The sequence below is a fragment of the Limanda limanda genome, chromosome 3, assembly GCF_963576545.1.
Source record: "Limanda limanda chromosome 3, fLimLim1.1, whole genome shotgun sequence".
Taxonomy (NCBI): Eukaryota; Metazoa; Chordata; class Actinopteri; order Pleuronectiformes; family Pleuronectidae; genus Limanda; species Limanda limanda.
In genome coordinates, this window is record NC_083638.1 from 12652846 (window position 1) to 12677567 (window position 24722).

Below are 24722 nucleotides of genomic sequence, written 5' to 3' on the forward strand. Positions count from 1 at the left end.
AGGAGAGAACAGGGGGGGGGGGGTACTGGGTAGTAGACACTGACAAGCTTTGCTGGGTCTGGGTGCAGCGTACTGTACTGGAATAATGAAGGAAAACTCCTCAATCAAGTACGCAGCCCTCAGTTTTTTGGGGATGAAGTGCAACTTTTTGTCAGCCAGTTTTGTCTACTTTTACATCGCAGTGTGATTTTCTTGCGTCTCCCAAAACGATTCATGAAAACGAATAGAGGGTTGTTCTTGTTTCATTTACTTGTGGGAAAAAGAGTAAAGTTTATTTGTTATTTGTTAGTATTCGAAAATATATTTCAGATTTGCATCAAATTAGGCAAACTCATTATTGTCAGGGTCCTAAAAACCTTTTTCATCAAGATCTTTGAAATATTCTCTGAGAAATCAATAAGACATCTCACGATGTTAGAGAAAGTAAGATAAAAATCCTTGACCTGCATCAAAATTTAATGAGGGCTTCAATGACCCATACTTCATCCTTCCACCAGGTTCTGTGAATATTCAACATATTCTCCTAAATACCATCCTCAATTCCTTTGAAACCTGTTATTCCTCCTGTAGTATTCACACATATAATAATAATGTGTTTTTTTCTCATTTGTTTCACAAATTAATAAACATGAACAAAATAAATAACCATGATATAGCCAATTATCAACACCAAGCCCGGCTTTTCATCTGGTTTAATATGAGAGTAATAGTGTGTTCTATACGTCGAGAATTCTTCTGGCTGCAGAACATGGATTGATGGACTATCTGTAAGATGGTTGAACACTGGTTTAAAATAGAGATTGTATTTAAAAGTTTATTCAAAAATGTGAAATTTAGGGTTTGGACAGTTGGCAGTGGAAGTAAAAAAAAAAAGTCTAACACGGACAACAAAAAAATTTAATAAATAGTAGAACTACAGTTCCATCATAATGTATTTAAATATGCCTGTACCATTGACAGAGATTAAAACAATATGTAGTAATTCAACAGATGCAATAAATATATTTACTTATTTAATAATGGGGAAAAGTCAGAAATAGATTGAGCACAAAGAGTTAAATCATAGAGATGTGACTAGCATGTTGTCAGGAAAAGTGTTGGAGGAAAAAACTTTACACTCATCAGGCAAAAATTTGCTTTCCAAACTTCTCCTTGACCTAAAACACCATGGCAACAGGAGCCAAAAAGCCACAGACATGTCTCTGAGGTGAAGACCAACTCTCCTCATGGAGGCTTGTGCAATGCAAATAGCCCTGTGGTGAGCCCTTCCTGCAGGAACTTGGCTAAATTTGCAAAAGTTCTCCACTAATCCTGTTAATAAAAACAGCTCTTCACGGTCAAAAAAAGAAAGAAAGATCACACTGTTCAGCCATGCAGAGCTGAACACTGACAGAGGGGATCTAAAAAGCTGCACCATTCCTTTTTTTAACAGTGTTGTTTCCTGATGTGGCTTCTCCTAAAAGAATAAACAGACAGGTCATGAGGTCCGGTGGCCAGCGTTCATCAACTAGGCCATTTTCTAATATCCTGCATGGCAGGACCGGAGCGTAATAATGCAATTAAGACGGTGAGGTGTGCAGCAATGAGGATCTTTACTGTGGGACATTGGCTCCATTCAAAATTAATTAAATTAACCTAGCTTTCTGCTAATGTTGCACTGCGGGGCATTTTCATTTAGAAAAGATTCTCTTGCTCTTTTTATTTTTGGTCTGTGGTTATCTTTTCCAATTTTAAGACCTCTTTTATACTGATAAACAAATGTCTCAATATGCAAAGTACTGAGATCACTACAGTGGACAGGTAACAATGCAGAGAGGCTGTTTGAAATACGTCGTTTTAATACTATTTTATAAAGCTTGATGCTGCCCTCCATTTGTTCACTGTATTTTTGTTGTGTCAAGTTATAATGAGCTTGTTGTAAAATGATCAATATATAAGTAAAAACTTCTCTGCAACAATTTATGATATTTTCCAAAGGGTCTTTTATGTGCTTGAAAAGGTATTAGTGTTGTATTGCATTTAAGGTCCACTAGAGTTTGATTAGATTCTAGCTTAAATAACAATAAAACAGCAAAAAGCTCCTGACATGGAGTTTAGAAAAAGAAGTAACCATGATTTCTGAGGATTTCAGATTAATATTGGATATTAGCCCCTGCTCTAATCCAGACGTCTTCAATAACTCAGTGACTTAGCAGCAGCTGCTAACTGATGAAATGATGACTGACTATTATATTTCACATATTTCCAAACTAATTATGAGTACATTCAATAGCCTTCACCATCGTTCAGGGTGCAGTGAAAAGCCTTGCTTGTAGACTGTGTTTGAAATGACAGTGAAGATGAAGCTTACTTCCTACCACCAAGTATCTATCCTCTTCTTGCCCACCCATCCAACTTTAACAAGGTTTGGGCAAATGAGACATCTGTTGATATAATGAAGATATTATTTTTCAAGAGATGTTCCCATACCAGTACCTGAGTCTATATACCAATCCGATACCACTTCTCTAAAGTACGACAACGAAACCAAAAACCATACACGTTAAGTAACTGTTAAAATATATGTATGAGTTGTTGAGGTTTTTTTTTAATGGACTGGCTTCAGATCAGTACTCGATATTGGCAGATACACAATGTCCAGGTATTGGAATCGGTATTAGGAAGGGTAAATGGTGTCATAAAATCTGGTTTAAATTGTTTTAAATAACTAGCTGAATCTGAATTTTCTCAATATTTCTACAATGTATTTGGTATTAAAGAGTTTTGGCTGCAATATACAGTAAATATAATTTTTCACTGGTCAAAAAACCCTGGCTTTGGTCTGTAATGTGATTGGATACAATCTGTGTTCAGATCTGTAGTTATGCAGGACAATAGGTGAATGTGCAAGTTAGTAAAGGTAATGCTTTGCATACTCGCAGTTTAACTTTCTATTAAATAGACTTTACAGTTAACTCAATACCAGTATTACGAACAATGTAAGGAAAACGGTGTGAGCTCATGGACAGAGACATCACTCGCTGGCTTCTCCCAAAAATGAAATCTCTTTTTAAAAACGGATGAGCTGTCAGGGCCGTGTGATACAGGGATGTGTTGCAGGTTGTACGTGGGGCTGGGTGAGTGTGCGGCCAGTGCGCTGGGCATGGGAGTTGGGTATAGTGTATGCCCCCCCCCCCACCACCCCCCTCCTTGCTGTGTCCAGGGAGGAAGAGCCAGGACAGAGGAGCCCTGGGGCCAGGAGCCTGGGAGGACACAGGGAGGTCACTTCATCCACTGGTGTCACACTCTAATTCATCTGTCAGGGCCTGCACAGGAGCAACATGCACACACACACACTAACACACACACACACACACCAGTACACAAGCGCACACTGTTGCGTGGGGACATAACAAGTCTCTCTCATACACACACACACACACACAGCAGGATGGTGAGGTGACAATAACTTACTTTAGCGGCTTTCAACAGGATCTCTCTTTCCTGCTCGTCCTTCCTCTGCTTCTCGATTCTCTCCAGCTGCTCGAAGAAGCGGAGCTGAGAGCGAACGTCTGCAGCCTGCTCGTAGCACTCATCCTGACAGGCAGAGAGAGAGAACATCACTGCAACGCTAACAGTTGGAGAAAAAAAAAAAAAAAGCTCAGAGTCCCGTCCAGTGGCTGTTTCTCCCCCAGAAGTTTATGAAAGCTTTAATTATATCTATACCCAGTGAACAATAAAGAAAAATGATGTAACCTGTTGTAAAAAAAATATCAAGTTTGACAGAAAGAACAGAGCATAGTAGAATATTTGTTTCACATCGATGACAATGGAAATGTGGTCACTGATTTGACATCATAGGTCATGTGATCCCGACAAGTCTATTCATTCAATAATGGTTTGTTAGTGTATGCAGTAATAATAATAATTGTAATTGCTGTCATAAAGGTCTCACAACTTTAATATATGAATATCAGAATTCTGAATAGTTGATGGATTAACAGTTATGATAAGATGTTATGTCTATGGAGTAATTATTTCTATATAATGTTCTTTTTCATATCTTTTCTATTTCATATCGATTAATCTTTTTTAAGTGTGTCTGCATAATATACTTGTGCAGACACACTTTTCTGCTTTGTGTCTACACACAATGTTCATCTTCTTTTTTCACTGTGTCTCTGTCTGACTTCACAATTTACACATTTTTTACAGGTTTAATGACTTTTCAAAAACACGTTTCTGTTTTGCAGGTTTACAAATGTTTATATACAACTCCAAAATCATTTATGCACATTTCTTAAGAAGCTCTTTTTTTTGACAATAATTTAAATCTTTTCATATAAATAGAACAACAAAAACTTGAGTAAAAGTTAGCTAGCAAGAAATAGTAAGAACTTTTTTTTATTATACTTAAAGTATTAAAATTACCTGCAAAGGGTATCCTATTTCCTAATGCAACTGTCTACTACATCATTAACTGTATCAACTGCATATTTTGTCTGATTCAAAAATAAAACAGACTCATATTAATAGAAAATACTGCAGATGATGCTACTTAAAACAATTAATTGAACCTTGAAAAGGTGATGCAGTGCTTTGTAAAAACAGATGTAGTGGAGTAGAAAGTTCAGATATTTGTGAAAAGTAAAAAATACCTCAAAATAATCCACATAAGTTAAGAACAGATACATGAAAAATGTACTTAAGTACAGTAACTAAGCAAATGTACTTTGTTACATTTCATCATTATCTAATGGACAGGTGTAACTTGGACCTATGGCTGACAAAAAAGCACACAGGTTTACCACTAGGGCTGCAAAGGGGTGGAAAGTTTCCGGTAAATTTCCGGAAACTTTCTTGAAACTTTCCATGGGAAGTTTAGCTCGGGAATTTTGGGAATTTTGAAAAATAAATAAATACGCAAATTAAACGCTGAGCAATAAAAACATAATTCAAAACTCTATTTTAAAGATGTATGGAATGCAGCACACGCTGCATGTTGAATTTCAACCCTCCACTGTGCATTCTTCCATCACATGCACAGATAACTCCCAGCATCCTTCACTCTACAGCAGGGCTATTGAGGCCTGCTGTAGTGTGCAGGACTAGTCAGGTAAGTTTCGATGATATTACTGTGGAAAATATGTTAGCATGCTGAATGAGGATTGTGCATCTGTTCATCTAGCCTATTTCCATTCATTTATCCATCAATTGTAAAATATGTTTACAGATGATTCCAATTGTTTGGCTAACTATTTATATCTCTGGCATTGCATTAGTGATTTTTTTTACAAACTTTTTTCTCATCTTATTCTACAGAACAATGCCACATGCTCTATCTCATGTGTGGAGACATTTCACCCCATCCAATGTAGAAGGAATGGCTGTGTACATTTGCAAATACTGTGCAAAGACGCAAAATGTTTATATTTATGTCTGTTTATGACAAGGTAAATGCAGTTAGTATAAATTACCCACAACATTTCAAGTTTATTCCCGTTAATTCCCGTATATTCCCGTTAATTCCCGTATATTCCCGTTTATTCACGTTAATTCCAGTATATTCCCGTTAATTCCCATGGAAAGTTTTCAACTTTGAATATTCCCGGAATTTTGCAACCCTATTTACCACCCACATAAAAATATATATTTATAATACATGAAATAAGTCTAAAGAGCACATGTGGTTAAACTGGTGGAACATCACCAGTCTGAAAACATCCCCGGCCGATCACTATCTTTTCCTATTTACCGACGAGGCTTCTCTGTGCATGTGGAGCCTCACCTCCCACTTGGGAAAAGGAAAGGCAAATGTAAAAAAAACAACTTTTGTAGGTCATCAAAAGTTAATAGGATAATTGCTTATTTCACGTGTTTGTGTGTGTATGTCTCCTACGCATCTCTGTTCTCTCCTTGCGTTTGATTTCTCTATCACTCTCTTTTCTCACTGCGTGTGTGTGCGTGTGGATGAGAGAAGCTGGGTGGCACAGAACACAAAGACACATCAGAGGAGTCTCATCGCCACCCCCCCCCACCCCCCCCCCCTCCGTCTCTCTTTCTCTCTCATCCAGTCTCCCCCCCCCCTTTGTTGCAGCGCTGAGCCCGCACTCTTGCCGTAGATCCTGCCGCCGCTGCCGAAGCCCGGTTGCTCTTTAAGGCCGCTTCGTCTTTTGGTCTTTTCTCTCTCTCTCTTTTTTTTCCGCTGATGTCAACAGAGTGGCTTCACAGAGCTCCCTCACGCACACACACACCTCATTTACAAAACCACAAAAGAGGAAAAGAACGAACAGAAGGAAGTAGAAGAAGCGCAAAACAAGATGGGGACAGCTATAGCGATTCTCCCTCCTCCTCCTTCACCTCCTCCTCCCGCCTTGACATCAGGGAAAAACACATTTTCAAAGTTTCCCCCCTGTTCTCCCAACAACGTCAAGATTTGGGCTTGTACTTGAGATGGATGTGCGCTTTAATGTGCGCCAATTAAATGTGGTGATATAGTTACATTCAAGGGCCATGAGAGATAAAGCCACCGATAATGAGAAAAGTGCGCGGGTGTACACAGAAGAAGTTTCATCCCTCAAGTTTTGACTGACTGACTGAAAAGTCTGAGCTCACCTGTTTATCAACTTAAGAGTAAAGACAATGTCTCATATTAACTCTCATGTTTAGAACATTTCCATGAGTTTATATGTGAGAGAGTAAACAGTGGATTTCATGCCACTGTGTTTTTGTGTTTGAACATCGGAGCATAAAACTGTGTCCATATTCCAGTTTATGTATTTATGCATCTGCCTGCTTCTCTGTAATAAAGTTTATTTTCCAACTCGAGTGACTTAACTTCCCCTTTGAGTTGTAATCCAATATTTACTTTTTATTTTCTTACATAAATATCTGCTGTATGTAAATGGATGCTTGCCACACATTTTTCATAATAACAGACTCATATTTTCATATTTCACTTCTAAGGTTATTTTACACTTTTATTTTATTTTAACAGCCTCAGTAAAGATGGGACAAGAAATGGTGAATGAAGGAGAATGACACGCACGCCATCTTGATCACCACCAGTATGGGTCATGAACCCTGCCTTTTCCATGTTAGTGGATGGGACATGCATCAAACTAGAAAAGTTGTTTTCAGACTTAGACATCATGATAAGCAGTTGAGACTGATTGGTCGAATCTGTGTATCGGCGGGATGGCAGCACTCGCTTCCGATGACACTCAACAGCACAGCATTGGCTTTATAAATGAGTCAAGCACATGAAAGTGAGCATGTTGGCTTTGTAATGAAGACGTTTCCAAAAAACATAAATCACAAGTGTTGTTGATGGTGTTTCTTTACAAAAGTTATTAACTATGGATGTGTTTATATGATCCAATTAATTTCTAATGAATCCCAGCTAATACACTTGTTCCAAATTATATTTTTAGAATGCAACCCACATGTCGTGGCTGCAGTAACACCACAGCTCACTCCTTGTTCCTTTCAGGGAGGAACAGAGTGAGATGTTTTCACTGCTGCTCGCAAACTGACCCTGTTCAATTGGACTGAAACTTGACCTGCGAAACTGCAATGCTCTGCAATGTCCAGCCAGTTTGACAAAGAGGTGGAACAGAAAATTGTTTTTTAATCATTGTTGATTATATTATCACATAGCGAAATAGTAAAGGCAGTTCATATGGTGATGCTGATTAGCTGCCTTGAGCTCAAGGGAAAAGGTATTTATCTTCAATTCATTCCAATGGAAGCTACACAATTACTGGACTCACTTGCCAGGCAAAGTAAATCTATCAATATTTACACATCAAGTTCAACTTTGGTGAAGTTTAACCCATAAAAACCTGCTGTCACACCCTGCTTACAAGGGGGATTACAAGACACAGCCTGCGTGCTTGTACACTGAGAATTAAACCCTAACCCATTACGGGGTTGAACAATTGTCAATTTTTTTTTTTTTTTTACGCATTACCCCATTAACTATCAGCTAGCTTAAATTGGGTGAGTAGCTTCAAAATATGCAGCCGAATAATTGAAAACTAAAGAACATTAAACGTATAAAGTGTAGAGCATGCAGGAGACAGTGCATGAGGATTTAATTCCACTGTGGATATGACATGTTTTTTGTTAACGGTACATTTACACAGACATCGGCCCTTATCAATAAAACTCTCCAATCTTTCCAAGTTGACATCTTCGTTGGTATCTTCTACGTGTCAGACTCTTTTTCTTCCTGAGATATTCGTATTACTTTAGGTTTTTTGGAGTTTTGCGTCTGTGTTAGAAACGTCTTCAACAAGTCCACTCCCTCCCTGTGAATTGTTCTGATATTTCCTGCTGTATTCTTACTTGGGCTCACTCAGACATTTTCGGGGCTGTCAGGAAAAGTTCGGGAAAATGTCGGGAGCAACTGATTTGGACATTTGCGTTCCAACACAGCTCTTCCGTAACATTTCAGGAAAACGTCTGGAGTTCATGTCGGGGCATGTCTGAAAGCACCCTGTGTTTGTGTGTACGTGTGTGTGTCTGTTTGTGTCTGTATGTGCATGTGTCTATACAGTCCTCCTACCTTACAAGAGTCCAGTCGGTGCTGTGCGATCGTTGAAACCTTTTCTACCACGGTGCGAAGTCGTGACTGTGTGGCGTGCGAGATGAATGTCACTGCCTCCATGGGAACCTCTGTGACTCCGAACTTCTTGGCTGTGAACCGACAAGCACACATTAAGGACAAGACAACAGTTTTGAAATCAGAACATCATTACTTTTGACACCTCTCTCTCATGTAACAGGTACACTTAGTGCTCTTGCTTCTCAAACAGATTGTGTCATGATTAAAACAGTGATCTTCTTCTTCTTTCACCATCCGCAAGTTTTATAACATCTGTCCTCACTTTTCATTTCCTGAAGGAATAAAGAGGTTGAATGTGACGGTTTCATTATTACCTCTCTCACTTTCACAATTTGCCTTTTGGAGAAAAACAACAACTAAGCAGGTAGAAGGTAATTGTTTTTGAGAGCCACACACACACACACCACTCGTAAAAACAAGCCAACAGGATACCAAGGCCTTCATATAGTACCTCCAGTCATACGCACTAACTTACTGTACTCATACACACATTCACCGAGAGAAACTGTCTGGATTATTGTGTGCAATTAACTCCCAGAAATAGGACTCATCAAACAGAAAAGTTAATTTGTTTCACAGTCTTAGTGCAAATTCCAAAGTGGCTTTACAAGCTGAGCTCCTTCGAGTGTGTAAACGACATTGACCATCTCTTTTTTGCGAGGAGAAGGATAATTTAGTTTCCTTGGAGCAAAACTCATCTGAAGTCATAACAAAAGAGAGGAGGACAGACTTTGGTAGTGTTACTATCTGTTTCCAACTTCCTTTTAAATTATTCCATTAACATAATTTTCTCTCTGGCACCCTTTTAAGTAAACCACACCAATTATTTAAATCAGCTGAACAATACATATACTCTTCACCAGCTCCAGCTTTGAAATAGATGGAGGGAGCCCTGTTCGCCTTATAATAACAGTGGCAATACAAGTGGCAATGTCACAAGGTCAAAGAAAAACACTAATAGGCTGCTGCCTCCCTCAAAAATAAGATCTTTCAGGGACATTAATATTTCAGAGAAAGTTTAAGAGGATTTAACCAGAGACGGGCACATTTCTGTGAGCAAAAAACACATTCTTCAACATGTAACGATACAAATCATTATCATCCACCCTGAAAAAAACAGGCACGGCTTGAAAGCAGCTAATGAGCTGGACAGCTTTAATATTAAGTGTAATTCATACGAGAAAGAGAGAAAAGAACAGGAATGACATTCATCAAAGGCTGAACATCTCCAGTTAAGGCCAGTTTTTTAACAGTGAATGTTTGCATGTTATTGCACAAAACTAGTAATACTGTTATACCTGCTTCACATCAGCTTGTGACCATGTCAGCATAATGACGTTTGTATTTAAGCTTAATTTACCACTGTGCATCGGTTTAACCTCACAGAGGAGTAGTGTTGTAGTGTGGCCTGTTCTCTTTTGAACTAATACCCATAATATTACAATTTAACAGGGGCCTTAAAGAAGGAACAAAGTCAGAGATTTCGAGGAATGAAGTCGTAAATTTAAGAGAATAAGGCTACGTGTCATTTTAGAGGGGAAATATCATCAGAGATCTGCCTGTCTGCGTTCGAATGAGGGATTTGGAGCATCTTGTTAAGGTACACTGGTATACATTTCATAAAGAACAAATACATTTATCATAACTATCAGGACAGAAAACAAACTGTGTCCATTCTGAAGAAAGAACCGCATGGATTGAAAGACGAAATGTTGGTAATAGGCAGATCAATGTATATTTGGTCACCTCTGCTTCATTGTGGCTTAAATATCATATAAAAAAGGTGTGTTAGTTTAAGTAAAAATACATTCTTATGCAGTACCCCGCCCATCCATTCCAACACAATCACATGGAGAGACACAATCTGCATTGAGTCTTGATAACTTGAATATTTATTTAGTATAGAACTGACTGGTATCCATAGCAACAAGGGTCCCCCTGAAGAACAGCTGGCAGTCAACATGGAAAAGGTCCTGAATGAGCTGTCTGAATGAGTGTATGTCTATGATACCTTTAACCATGTGATTCTTAAAGGAGCTTTCATTGCTGCTTCTTTTTACATAACTTTCACTGTGCGCTTTAAGCTCTGCCCGCAGTCGTATTATAACCCAAGACCCTGAGATAACAGAGCTCCATTCGGGGGCAGCTTCTTTCTCTCCCCCACATCAAGCAACGCACCTTTTTTCCTGAGAAACCACCGTGAACTCAGACTTACGGCTCCTGACCTTCATCCCTCCTGACCACGTTAAATTTATCAACTGCACGTCAGGAGTCAAGGTCCAATAAAGCCACAAGGACCACGCTTCATGTTCAAAAAGCCGAAATGCCAAAGCCCCAGGTCGTATCTTTGTTCCAGTTCACACCCATCTTACTGTAGATGTGTTTCGTACGATGCCAAGAATAAAGCAGCTCTTTTTCTGAGCAAACAAAAACAAATGGCTCCGGAAAACAACCACATACTCCCAAAGCAAAAGTGATTGACATAATCATAAGATTTCTCCAGAAGTCAAAACACATGTGGACCTACAGACAAATAAGAGGAAAAAGCTGAACAAATTAAACCCTGATAGGAATTGGAGTTAAGGACCGTCATGAGATGTGTATCCTGTGATCATGTGCGATCAGATCTCACTTCCCTGCTCTATATGGAAATAATCCAGCAGCTTACAGAGATGTCCGATGACAATGTTGGTGTGTGTCGGGGCGAGAAAGAGAGGAAGAGAGCGAGTGGAGTCAGCAGGGACTGAATGAATGAATGAGCACAGTTATAAAGAAAGATTTTTACCAGTTTAAGCAAAGTATCAATCAGTATGTGTTGGTCAGTGTTAATATTGTGGCGTTGGCTGCAAACTACAAAATAATTCCACTGTAGCCGGTTCAGCTGAGCAGTTGATCCTTCATATGTCATCCTTCATATCCTTCCAGAATGGACCAACACAGAATGCTTTCTGAGCGAGCAGATCTGAGGACACATTCATTCAGATCTGAACTTAGCATTGATCTCTTATGATCGGATGAATCAGGACAAATGTAACTACCTGGGGAAACCGAGTAGCTGCCTCCACACAGGGCACGATGAGTCACTGAATGGTTTGTTAGGTATGAAAATGATGGGAATTGTTTACTGTGGCCTTCGCTGTCACCAGATCTGAACCCAACTCACATTTAAATCTGTCACCCATCTGTATGAAGACTTATCAAATGCTAATTACCCCGAGATGATCCTTTACCAGACGTTTCATAACCAGACGACGCTCCGTTCCAGCTCCCTGCCAGCGCTCCCAAGCAATATGATTCCTCCCCCAGTCCCTGCAAGGCAATATTGCTAACATTCATTTAGAACGCTTCTTCATCCAAAGTATATGTATATGCTATGGTTTTTATTCTTTGTCTTTTTGTAAACCCTACATTTACTGTTTATATTTTTAGCTTCATAAATACGATTTGGCTTGATTCGCCAACAGGTGCTGTATTCAAGATGCAAAAGCGAAAAAAGGGCAAACAAAGCATGCAAAAGCTAAAAGGTTGCAAATTGAGCAGTGAATTAAAACAGCAAAAAAATCTTAATCCAAAGAAAAAAACAGGTTTACTTTCAATGAAATTGTGCTATTTGAATATATATGAGATTGATTCTGAGGTAATTTTCCGCGTATGGATTTTCAGCAGCATTAACAACCTGTGTTTTATCTGTCTCCTTGTGTCTGCAGACTCTGCACTGTATGTATATGTAATCAGCTGTGTGAGTGTGTGTGTGTGTGTGTGTGTGTGTCTGTGTGTGTGTGTGTGTGTGTGTGTGTGTGTGTGTGTGTGTGTGTGTGTGTGTCTGTGTGTGTGTGTGTGTGTGTGTGTGTGTGTGTGTGTGTGTGTATGTGTGTTGAACTTAAAGGTACCAGCGGACTATCATTACATTCAGGAGTTTTTTTCAAGAGAGCTCCAGCTGTGCCTTGTTCCTGAAACTGAGGGGTGAAGGTTTCACAACCTTGCAACCTTGAGCATTATGAGGGGATGAGGAGAGAGAAAGAGAGAGTTTGGGAGAGGAGGGTGGCACAAGCGTTTTTTCTGAGATGATAAAATAAAAGAGGAGAAACAAGATGCAGAAGGAGATAGAAAGCGGCAGCAAACATCCTGTCCTGGAATCAGAATTCCAAAAAAGAAGAAAAAAGGAAAAGAAAGGGGGTGAAGAATGGGCAATCAGGACGTCTTCTTAAGAATAACAAAGGTAATAGAGATGAGTAAAAAGTGAACTGTTATGTCCTATGATTGAATACCTGAGTAAAAAGAAGAAGAGACAGGACCAGCCCTTTGCAGAGCACTAAGTGAGCAGGAGAGGTCACAGTGAAGATGGAGAGCCGGGTGGTCAGCGGTACATGAGCAGGCAGAGCGGAGGGGAAACTCGGTGGCCGAACAGTGAAGAGGAGCAGCCAACACTTTGTGATTGAGTGGAGCTGGCAGGCCGGGGGAGCCTCCCTCGGACTGCTGTCAGCTGGGAGCGCACAGAGGCCAATCACTGACACAACCAAGCTGCACAAGTGCCACTTCCCCAGCAGGGGGCGCCCTAGCCTCCTGCCCTGCACCACGCTGCGCGCCCCCCCCCCCCCAGGAAAGATTTATATCTTTTAACAACCCCTCTGCCCCAAGGTGACGGGATAACAACCACGCCACGAGTCCCCATAACGAAACATGACCCGCAGGTCTCCGTGCTGCACTGAGGATACTTTAATTGAGATGAAACGAGATGAGGGCGCTAGACTCCCCGTCACGTGGAATTACACTGTGTTTTTTGATCGGATGCACAGGAGTGAAATGCTAGGCACAGGTTTATTTTGAGTAATAACGCTCGTTATCCGTTTTCACAGGTTTCACTATGCAGCGAGAGCCTGAAGTATGTTGCAAGTAATAAATATGACTGCCAGCAGCAAGAAGAAGTAATGAAGACACTGTTCCTATCATGTGATCATGAAAAGCCGAGGCCTTTCCGCCTGCATCGATTAGCACGTGCAGCGCCGTGTGCTCTCAGAGTGTCAAGATCCACTAAAAAGAAATCTCGCTGCCATGTCTCATTCCTCTAAACTCTGTTCCTTTAGTCCAGAGGACAATCTGACAGCCAGCCTTCAAAAGACAAACCCATAAAGTATTTATGTGTGTGCCTGGGGTCCAGTGAGTTCAGACAGCCACTGAAGAATTCATTAAAGGAGGTGAAAGAATTGTTAAGCGTTATCAAATTTAAACCGAGGCCAAACAAGAAAAGGGTCGGCTCGAGCCACTGACGGAGAGAAAATCAAAACTGTCTTTAGTGATGACACTATAAACACAGAAACAAGATGTTCCTCACACAAAGCACCACAGATCGGGATTTCATCACTGCTGCAGCCTGGGTATTCAGCTCTAGATTGTTGCTTTTTTCCACAGTGGGAAGGTGGAGGAGAAATTGAGATGACATTACGATTCTTCCTGTCGTTGTAATTAGGGTTGCAAAATTCCGGGAATATTCAAAGTTGGAACTTTCCATGGGAATTAACGGGAATTAACGGGAATTAAAGGGAATAAACGGGAATATACGGGAATTAACAGGAATTAATGGGAATTAACGGGAATAAACTGGAAATGTTGTGGGTAATTTATACTAACTGTATTTACCATATACAGACATAAATATAAACATTTTGTTTTGTCATAGGCTGATTTGAGCCCTGAGGAAACTTTGGGCACTTGACTATATGCTTCTGCATCGTTGTGTCATTCTTAACATAGGTCTTTGCACAGTATTTGCAAATGTACACAGCCTTTCCTTCTACATTGGATGGGCTGAAATGTCTCCACACATGAGATAGAGCATGTGGCATTGTTCTGTAGAATAAGATGAGAAAAAAGTTTGTAAAAAAACGCTAATGCAATGCCAGAGATATAAATAGTTAGCCAAACAATTGGAATCGTCTGTGAAAATATTTTACAATTGATGGATAAATGAATGGAAATAGGCTAGATGAACAGATGAACAATCCTCAATCAGCATGCTAATATATTTTCCCCAGTAATATCATCGAAACTTACCTGTCTAGTCCTGCACACTACAGCAGGCCTCAATAGCCCTGCTGTAGTGTGCAGGATGCTGGGAGTTATCTGTGCATGTGATGGAAGAATGCACAGTCGAGGGTTGAAACTCAACGTGCAGTGTGTGCTGCATTCCATACATCTTTAAAATAGAGTTTTGAATGATGTTTTTATTGCTCAGCGTTTAATTTGCGTATTTTTTTTTTTTTTCAAAATTCCCGAGCTAAACTTCCCATAGAAAGTTTCCGGAAAGTTTCCGGGTAAATTTCCGAAAACTTTCTGGCCCTTTGCAACCCTAGTTGTAATAGACATCCTTGAGTTATATGTTGAAGATCTATATTGCTCAATTGGCCATGTAGATATCTTTCACCTGTTTCCAGTATTCGTCGGTGCAGCAGTCCCGGGTGCAGAAAGGCTTCGTCTTTACATGAGCGGATGTGAGTTCCCACTAACTCTGAGTTGGTGGCGAGTATTCGAGCGCTCTCCTCGTTGAGGTTCACCCCGGCCATGGACGCCACGTCATTGATGTCATCATCATCCCTGAAACATGAGAGACGGGGTATTAGCAAAATACACACAGTGAAAATGATGACTTACTAAAACAACATACTTCATAAAACCACCTACATAGGGCACAGTCTTTGTGTAGTTAGGTTTTTGTTGGTGTTAAGGCCAGTTTTTGCTCAAATCTTTTATAAATCTCAGAACAGTAAAATATGGTACATTTGATGTCCCTAGAGATTTTTGATCATGCAACAATAGATTTCAAGACAGACTAACTAGTTATTTTTGTAAAGACTTGCAGTTGCAGCTCAGGTTGAAATAAAGATAAAGTTGTTAAACGTCTCACACTGTGTGGGGAGCCAGGGGAACAAAGGGGAACACAGGCAGACTCAGGAAGCTGTCTTTAGGGACTGTGTCCTTGTCGCACACTGTTAAGGTAGCCAGGGTAACGTAGGGGAACTTTCCCACTGGTCAAAAAAACCACTAACACCCACTTACATCTGGATTTTGTATGCAAAGGGAATGGATCCAATCTGTATTCACTCAAGGGTCAAATTACTCTGCAGTAGGCTCGGGCTTTTATCGGTTCCTGCTCCGATCGGCAGTGATGGAAAAAAGACACCTTTATGAACACGTTAATTCAGCAAAACAACAAGGTAAAAGAGCACCTGTTTTTGGTGCATTTGTGTAGTTAAGGGGCAAACTCCTCTAGAAGCAATTGGAAAGAGTCAATCCCATGTTTAAAAACCTGCGTATACCTGCTACTGTTGGTGTAAAAGAAGGATTGGACTCCTACTGGTTGGTCTGTTCACTGTCTGATTCTGTCCTCATTAGCAGAAACAAATGCTGCACTGCAGGATGAAATGTTCCTCACAATCTTTACGAAAACAGGCCAAAAAAATGTGGATCCACAAAAGGTGCATTTGTGCTTTTAGCATTTTTCTTGGTAAAGAAGGTGTATCACTAGAACAAGAATTCAGAACGTGGTTTGGGCAAGGAGCCACATTGAGCCTTGTACTCAAACATTTACTTCAAATCAGTATTCACGTCCTGAACTTATCATGATAAATATTCCTTTAGTTCATGTGAAAATGGGGTGGATATCCTGTTTTTATTCATGAATGTTTTCTTGGATGAAGTTGTCCATTGGTTTTGTTTCAGTGGGCTTCACTTTGACCATAATGGCACAAAAGTCCCATTCCAGGGTCTATTTGTGTCAACACTCGGAGAGGCCGGGAGATGAAGAGCGTTTGGATGGAGCGAGGATGCTCCAGAGGATTGGCACTGAGCTGTGATGAATCAAGCTATACACTAATGTCAGCAAATTCTATTTACGCACTGCTGTGCCACACTTAATGACATTTCTTCATACACTGGTCATTTCTCACAGCCATAATGTTGACTTTATATTGTTTGCATATTAGCGGAGAACAGGGAAAACATGCAGAAACTGTGATTGGTTCGTGGCATTTGAGAGTCAACAAGGTCCGTGCATCCTTAGAAGGCAGGGACTTTCTGTGGGAGCTGTCACAAAGACAAATTCCTCCACAATTATTGTACTTGGCAAGTAATGATTCGGATTCTGGCCTGAATTAGCGGAGCGGTGATGTGTCATGCTTACAGGACTGGCTCGGAGCGAGCAGCGGCTTTTCTGAGTGGCTCTGACGGAGGGAACAAAGAACCACAGAACACACACAGAGTGGCCTCTCGCCACTCACTGGCTCACCTCCACAGTCATTTGCGTCCGTGCCACCGTTGTTGGTTGCGACAGAGCATGTGCATGTGCTGCTTGGGCTTTAGTGTGTGTGTGTGTGTGTGTGTGTGTGTGTGTGTGTGTGTGTGTGTGTGTGTGTGTGTGTGTGTGTGTGTGTGTGTGTGTGTGTGTGTGTGTGTGTGCACGTTGCAGGGGCCCTGAGTTCTTCTCGAGACACACACTGTCAGGCCACTCCACCCTGCCGAGGCCCTCCTGCTCCGTGGTGCGGCCGCAGAGAGCCGATATGAAACTTGACACCCCGGCAGGAGGTTGACAAAGACGATTAGGGCAGCTCTCTGAACCTCGCACACCTCGACTTTCTCTCCTCTCTGCCTCCCTCTCTTCTAACATTCAGTGTAATTATGACCGGACTTCACAGAGAGAATCTACACAACAACACAAGCATGGATACATAGGATTATACCCTTTGCTGCACCTCAGGCTGTGCAACTTTCTTCATCACGTCCTCATGGATAACTTGACCTGTCCTGAAATGAAACATGCCTGAGGCTGTGTTCACTCAGGCGAAAAAAAGCTGAATCTTCCACAGCTTAAAGCTGCCTCAATGGATAATGTGCATTAAGGGAAAGTGATTGATTACATAAGATCCCTTAAAACTAAAGCAGTGATATGATTATCTATGTGATACTGAATCGACACAGAGCTGTGTAGCAGGAGCAAAAATTACCATATAATGTAACAGCCCTGTTTTTATGAAACCAACATGCAACAGCACATTCACTTTACAGAAATACAACAGGAAGTCTCTGAATTTCTTTAAAGATATAGAAATCTCCCCAGGTTTGAGGAAATAAACAAAAATATTGAGCACATCTGCCTTTTTTAGACATATACTCAAACTAGTGTCCCATGAAAACCTGATTGAACAAGTCAGTTTAGATTATCTGAATAAATAAAATAGGTTGAAAAAATATCTCATCAAAAAATCAGCGTTACATGATTTTTATGTGAGCAGTGTCAAATGTTTCTATTATAACTAATTATTTCTCTCACATATGACCTGCTTGCTCCATAGACTATAAATACATATTGATGGCATGAAAGCTCACAAAAAGTGAGGCCAAAGCGTTTTTATCGCCTCCTGCAGGCTGGCTGCAGTATAGTTTATAAACCCTTTCTCCTCCATGTTAGTGGATGGGGCTGGAATCAAACTAAAACAACTAAGTATACATTAAATAAATGTTCCTCAACTACAATAGCACTCAGTAGAGTGCATACATCTGCTAAGGCCCAACAGTTGCCTTATGAAAGGTCATTTAAATTCGCTAGATCTGTACTCTTAATTGGATTTGCACCAAAATTGCACACACTAATAAATAGCAGTCCCCTAAATGTGCCAGATTTTGTTTCCATCAAAATACATCAATTATTCTCTGTTTTGAAAAACACCCTATCTCGCAATGGTGGACGAAATAAGGGGGGGAATAATCCTGGATCCCTCCTCTGATCTTGATCTGTACCTAAATTCAGCAGGTTCTCTCCTGATCCATCCTGCATCCTTCCGCCAAGTTTCATGGAAATTTCATGAAGTAGTTCAGTTCATTTTCCAACCAGTTTGGTTTAATTATGTTAACTATTGCTATAAAACAGTGAAACCTCATGATTGACAGCTGAGACTGATTTAAGATTAGTCAAGCGTGTGTATTGGTGCATGATGCTAGCGGTGGTACCTTCGGATGTTTAAGCTTCATTTCTGGATAGTGTAAGGAAGTGGAGACACATTGTCCATGTTTATATTCAGTCTTTGAGTTTTTCAAACAGAGGTAGTGTATTCCTATAACTCAAATTGCCAACTTGCAGTTGTACACCTCTGCCAACCATAGTAGTTGGAGTTTACATCTATATCTGTCCATACCTATAATACAGATGATGTACTGTACGTAAGAAGACTTTGAACAAATTAAACGAAAGATATTAAACATATTTTTACATTAAATCAATTAGTATATGAATTATAATATGAACTGGTTTTGCAAGGTTAAATGATCTTCACCTTTGACCAACAAATTCTAATGAACTCAAACCTAAAGTCAGAGTAAACTTTTGTGCAAAATTTTAAGAAATTCCCTCAAGGCGTCCCTGAGATATTGAGTTAATGAGAACGGGACAGAAGGACGGACAAACTGATACCATAAACCCTCCAGCGAAGACTGCTGCCAGTGTGAAGGAACTAAAAAACACCATAAAAGGAATTTACTGTAAATGTTGTTATGTGATTTCTAGTTAAACCAAGATTTCAGCATGAAGGTCACTGTATCAAATAAGCGGTATAGCTTACATGAAGCTAGAGAAGTAATCCTCTTACTCGTTTAATTAAAGTATACAGAAATTACAGTAGTCTGCAGTAATATAGAGAAAAAACATGAATCCAGCAGCTACAACAGCATGGGGCCAGAAACCCTCCACCAGGATCCAAGAACACTGGTAATATTATATGTAATAACGTTTTTTTTCTTGGATGGTCTGATTTCTTGGAATATTCAAGATCACTCAAATCAAATAAGGACGCAGAAGACAGGTCTGATATTAAAAGGAGGGAATGAGATCTGAAATGCAAAATATTCCTGACTACACCTCTGCACTAATAAAGCAGAAATGTAATTAGCTTGCACAGAAAGCCAAAGAGCGGCGGTCTGGGTTGGCCCGGGGACACGGAGCCGGCAGTCACATGAATACATATGCATGTCGTTTCCATATCAAGCCTGTGTCTCAGCGAGGGCACGCCATAGGTGGTGGGGAGGGCCGCACTTAACATTTAGAGGCTGTTGTGTGTGTGCGTGTGTGGATAGATGGAGGTGTATCCAGATCTCCAGCAACCCCCCTCTCATTCCCGATTCAACACCAACCATTACCACTGCACCCCCATCCCTGTGGGTAAAGGTCTCTGTGCCCAGGCAGGGGGCCCCTCATTGATCTCTGTGACTAACCAGGCCGTGCAGGCTTGTTGTGCCCACACCGAGAGACATGGACCCACTGAAGGAGAATTTTCCACAGAGCAGCCTGGGGTCCACTGGCCGGTGATGGGATATGTGCTCATGACCCAAATGGAGGACAGCACTGGTGGCACAAGAGGGGTCAATAAAATACTAGAAGTGGAATAAGTTACTGTTTTGAATTCAATTTAAAACAGATAAACAAGAGGATGTAGCTGATGTTCTGATGAAGGCGTATACCAAAATATCCCTGTTTAACGTGGTCAATCAATAACTTACACTACATTCACATTTCAGTCCCAGCATTGTTTCCTTTGTGGATTCTGGGAACACCCAGTCTCAACATAATCTAATCATGTGGCTGCCGTGTTTCCAAGTCTCTGCATCAACAATTTATGGAAGGTCACTTTTAAGTCCTAATTGAGTCAAAGGTATTTATGAAGCCCCCTTTTTTTGCAAAACAGGCACATCACATAGCAATTAACAGAGCAACAAAGGATGTAACCACAGAGAGAGAGCGCACTCCCTTTGCTGGTAACTGATGGGAAAGGGCTGGTGGACTGCTACATCCACTTTGGTGATCAGAAACTTTTGTTCCTCAGTTGTATGCGTATCGGCTTGTGTGTATTTTCCACGTGAATATGCAAGTGTTTGTGTGTTTAGGTGCACAGATGTGTGTCCAGCATGTAAGACGGGGCTGGATTTGAGAGGCTGAGGCTGAGCACGGAGGTTGGCAGAGGGCTGAGGGCCTCGGCTGGCTCGCCTGTGATTACAGCGGATGTTGAGTGTTTACAGAGAAATGAGGAGGGGAGGAGGGGGATTGCACAGAGACAGCTGCTTTCACTCTGTACTGTAAACTACACACACACACACACACACACACACACACACACACACACACACACACACACACACACACACACACACACACACACAAACACACACACACACACACACACACTGACACACACACACTGACACAAGCACTTACACAGACGGCTGTAGCTGTACTGGAAACCCCACAAGCCCTGCAGTGTGTATGTGTGTGTGTGTGTGTGTTTATGCTACAGCTGGCCCGCTGGAACCAGTGGCTCAGAGTGACAGCCACACACACACACACACAAACACACACACACACACACACACACACACACACACACACACACACACACACACACACACACACACACAGAGACACACACCAGTCCCCAACTACAGTTGAACAAGCACAGTGCAGGCTGGGTGGGAGAGGGCTGGTGGAATCTGACTGACCAGTCCGGCCAGTGGATTTTAGTTTTTTCTACCTTACCATTTTTTGATGTTTTTTATCTTCTCTTCGCTAAATTATTTTGTATTTTTGGTTTTAAAATGTGCTTTATAAATAAACTTGATTTGATTTGATTGATTCATACAGTCACTTTAACATTTTTGCGATATTCTCTTCCTCTGCATCTCAAACTTCGTTGCTATGCGAGTACGTCTCCAAAATTTGTTAAAAAGACTTTTAGGAATCTGACCTGACTTAAATATGTGTTGGCCTTTTTTACTTTTACACTTTTTGTAATGGCACCCAACAAATCTCCTTGTAACACTGGACTCTGTTCCAACATGTTTATATCCTCAGGAAAGAACAACAACAGCAGACTATAAACAGTGTAGGGAAGCTAAGAGGCTTCAGACGCCAGGAGCCAACTGAGGTGCAACCTTAACAAAGGGTTTGCAGCACATACCAGGAATAAAACGCCATCATTTTTATAGCGGTAATGTTTAACAATGAGTGAAAATAAATCTTCACACAGATCCATCTCTCATTAAACATTAAAATCTATGTCAGGTTCATCGACATCTCATTTGACTTAAAACTTTAGTTGTGGAAGTGACAAAAAACGTGGATGCAGGAAAACATGGTGCTCAGTGCAGAACAGGTTAACTTGACCTGGACAGACGGGGACAAAAATGCAACAAAATGTCAGGGCCTTCTGTGACAGTGCTGCTGTGCGTTATTGGACTTATATTGAAACCAGTGCTTTAGTGTGTATGTGGAGGGCCACTGTGATCACCGCAGGGGGGAAAAGGTCGTCAGTAACAAGCGAGCCTGACAGCTTAATTACCAACGCAGCTAAAGATTTATCGGTTTATCAATCAGAGCCCCGGGCGCTGCCTTTCCCCTCAGGAGATGGGAGCCATTACCATGAACCCGTTGGCCCATGTGACCCAGACTCTTCCTACCCCAGCCCGGTCATACCGGGGCAATCCTAAACCCCAGCTCCTGTCAGTGCATGAGCAGTTCAGACACACACACGTACACACAAACACACAGATTCCATAAACACACAAATAATCTTAGACAGGATCATATACACATACTGTATGTCCATGTGCATCCAAGCAGGGACACAAACACAGAGGAGGAGAGACGCTTACATACACTTGTAAACATTATACTTACATACAAGTATGTAAATGTTGCACACACACACACATAAATACATAAAGACTCATACTAACATGGACCACAAAGGCCATCATGTGGGCGATGAACCTTTTATGTTTTTAGACAAAAGCCCGGCTGAAACAGAGACAAGACCAGAGCGAGAGAGAAAGAAAGACAGAAAGCGAAGCTGCGGGCTAAAGACCGTATGTTTGACTTCACTGAAAGGTATTTTCAGAACCACATCCAGAAATTCCAGCCATCTGGACACAATTAACTTATTGCTAAATTAAGATTTAGCTCATTTCTAATCCTGTCCATGAGTTGTGACACTGACACAAGGAGGGCGATGCTGAGGGAGATCTATTGGCTGGCAGTGTGTTGCTATGTGGTGGGCACGGAGAGAGAGAGGACCACCGATCAACCAGCCGGGCAGGCAGGCAGGCGGCCAGGTGGCTGGGCAGGCAACTGGGATAAACACTCACAGCCTTAGCTGAGAGTGTAGCCTGTAGTCATGCCGAGGCATCTTAGTGAAATGCTGCCCCCATGTGATGGCTGCAGGGAACAACAGCTACTGTGTCGCTGGGTCTCCTGGCGAGTGGAGTTGTACCTGAAAGAGCCTCCTCCGGGGTCGTTGAGCCTGTTTTTCTGATTCCCAGAGATCTGAGCGGCCAAGCCCATGGGACTTCTCCCTGCTTGGATGACGACTCCCTTCCCCATTGTGCCTGATAAGAACAGATACAAAAACAAGAAATAAAACACTAAGCAAAACAGGAAGGGAGTAATGTTATCATTGAAACGTCCCCTTCTATCAGTGTCAAATATCCTCCTGTCTAACGACTACCTTCGACCATCTCTGTCTTTCTCGCAGGCGTAGATTGAGGGGGGTGGGGGGGGGGGAGCAGTACTGTCGCTCTCCCCAGGTTGATGCGGAGAGCGTCGCTCTGTCAATATCACTGCGCTTCACCGGCTCTCCTTACACTCCTAAACCGCATCCTGCTCCGAGACACGTTTTCCAGAGAGGCACAAGGACTGCCAGAGTGAATTTAAACTTGATTTTAACAGGCATGTTCCTCGCCAAGAGGCAAAGAAAAGTATTTTTAGAACTATCCCCGCATTCCAATTTATGGGCATAAAACAACCTACAGATTCTTCACTGCAGGCAATCTTGGGGATGGGGGGAAGATCAAATTTGTATGCACCTCCGATCGCACACACACATGCACACAAGCGTGCACGCACATCCACAAACAGGTGCAAACATATTGCACACACACACAGACACACACACCACCTGAGAGCACACAGCTCTCTTAGGGGAGTGTTACGCCCGGTTGGTGTTGGGGGCGATATTTGTGGGCTTCTGTGGGATGAGTGTTTGTGAATCAGTGTGAGTAAGCAGCAGCACAAATGTTTGAGAAGGCTTTATAACCCGACAGAGACAAAAACACCTGTTCTCTTTGTGGCTGCTGCCTGTTTACACATCATACAGCCGACTGAGAGGACATCTAGAGCTGTGCTAATAGTTATCTTCTGTTTAACCTTTATCGCCGGCTTTTTATTCAACCAGAACATCAAGCCGAGTTTGAAAACATTGAAAAACCTGACTAGGAACCAGAGGTGTCAAGTAACCAAGTACAAATACTCCGTTACCTTACTTAAGTAGAAATTTTGGGTATCTATACTTTACTGGAGTATTTATTTTTCAGACGACTTTTTACTTCTACTCCTTACATTTTCACGCAAATATCTGTACTTTCTACTCCTTACATTTTAAAAATAGCCTTGTTACTCCTATTTCATTTTGGCTTGTTTTCATTCAGGTTTGTCATCGTTCAAAAACACACATAATGTGGCGCACGCAACGGATGAGGCGTGTGCCACCGTCCTCGCAGCATCCCACATTCTTCAACATAACAGTTTAATATAACATTATAGTCATAATGGCTTTTAGAAAAATGTTTTTTTTGGAGGAGGTGGTGTAGTGCACTATAGGCCCCTGAGACGCGGCTTAAGAGTTTGTCCTTAATGGGAAAAAAATTACTTTAACGTTTTTACTTTAAGTAGTTTTGAAACCTGTACTTTTACACTTTTACTTAAGTAAAAAGCGTTGATACTTCAACTTCTACAGAAGTCCTTTTAAACCCTAGTATCTATACTTCTACTTGAGTAATGAATGTGAATACTTTTGACATCTCTGCTAGGAACGCAGCCTCAATGAGAAATGTAAAAGAAAACGGGCAGGCCAGAAACCAAAGAGAAGCGTGAGTCAGAGGACTGAAGCTCAAACTTTCCAAAAACATGTACAGAAGTCTTTGCTTGGTCTTTTTTGTCCTTGACTGAACGCATTACGTTTTTGTACGATAAGAAAAAAAAAACGAACGCCGAAAACAAAAATGGCAAATAGTGTACGTGTGAGTG

General features: G+C 41.3%; 1 protein-coding gene across 1 annotated transcript in view; it reads right to left on the bottom strand.

Moving 5' to 3' along the window:
* Positions 1 to 24722, bottom strand: part of LOC132998513 (transcription initiation factor TFIID subunit 4-like) — a 92474-nt gene that overhangs the window by 45076 nt on the left and 22676 nt on the right. Inside the window, exons 9-12 of the mRNA XM_061068198.1 lie at positions 22912 to 23026; positions 15030 to 15199; positions 8549 to 8679; positions 3454 to 3576 (exon numbers count right to left, since the gene is read on the bottom strand). Of these exons, the coding sequence (XP_060924181.1) occupies positions 3454 to 3576; positions 8549 to 8679; positions 15030 to 15199; positions 22912 to 23026 (539 nt within the window). The remainder of the gene's footprint in view (positions 1 to 3453; positions 3577 to 8548; positions 8680 to 15029; positions 15200 to 22911; positions 23027 to 24722) is intronic.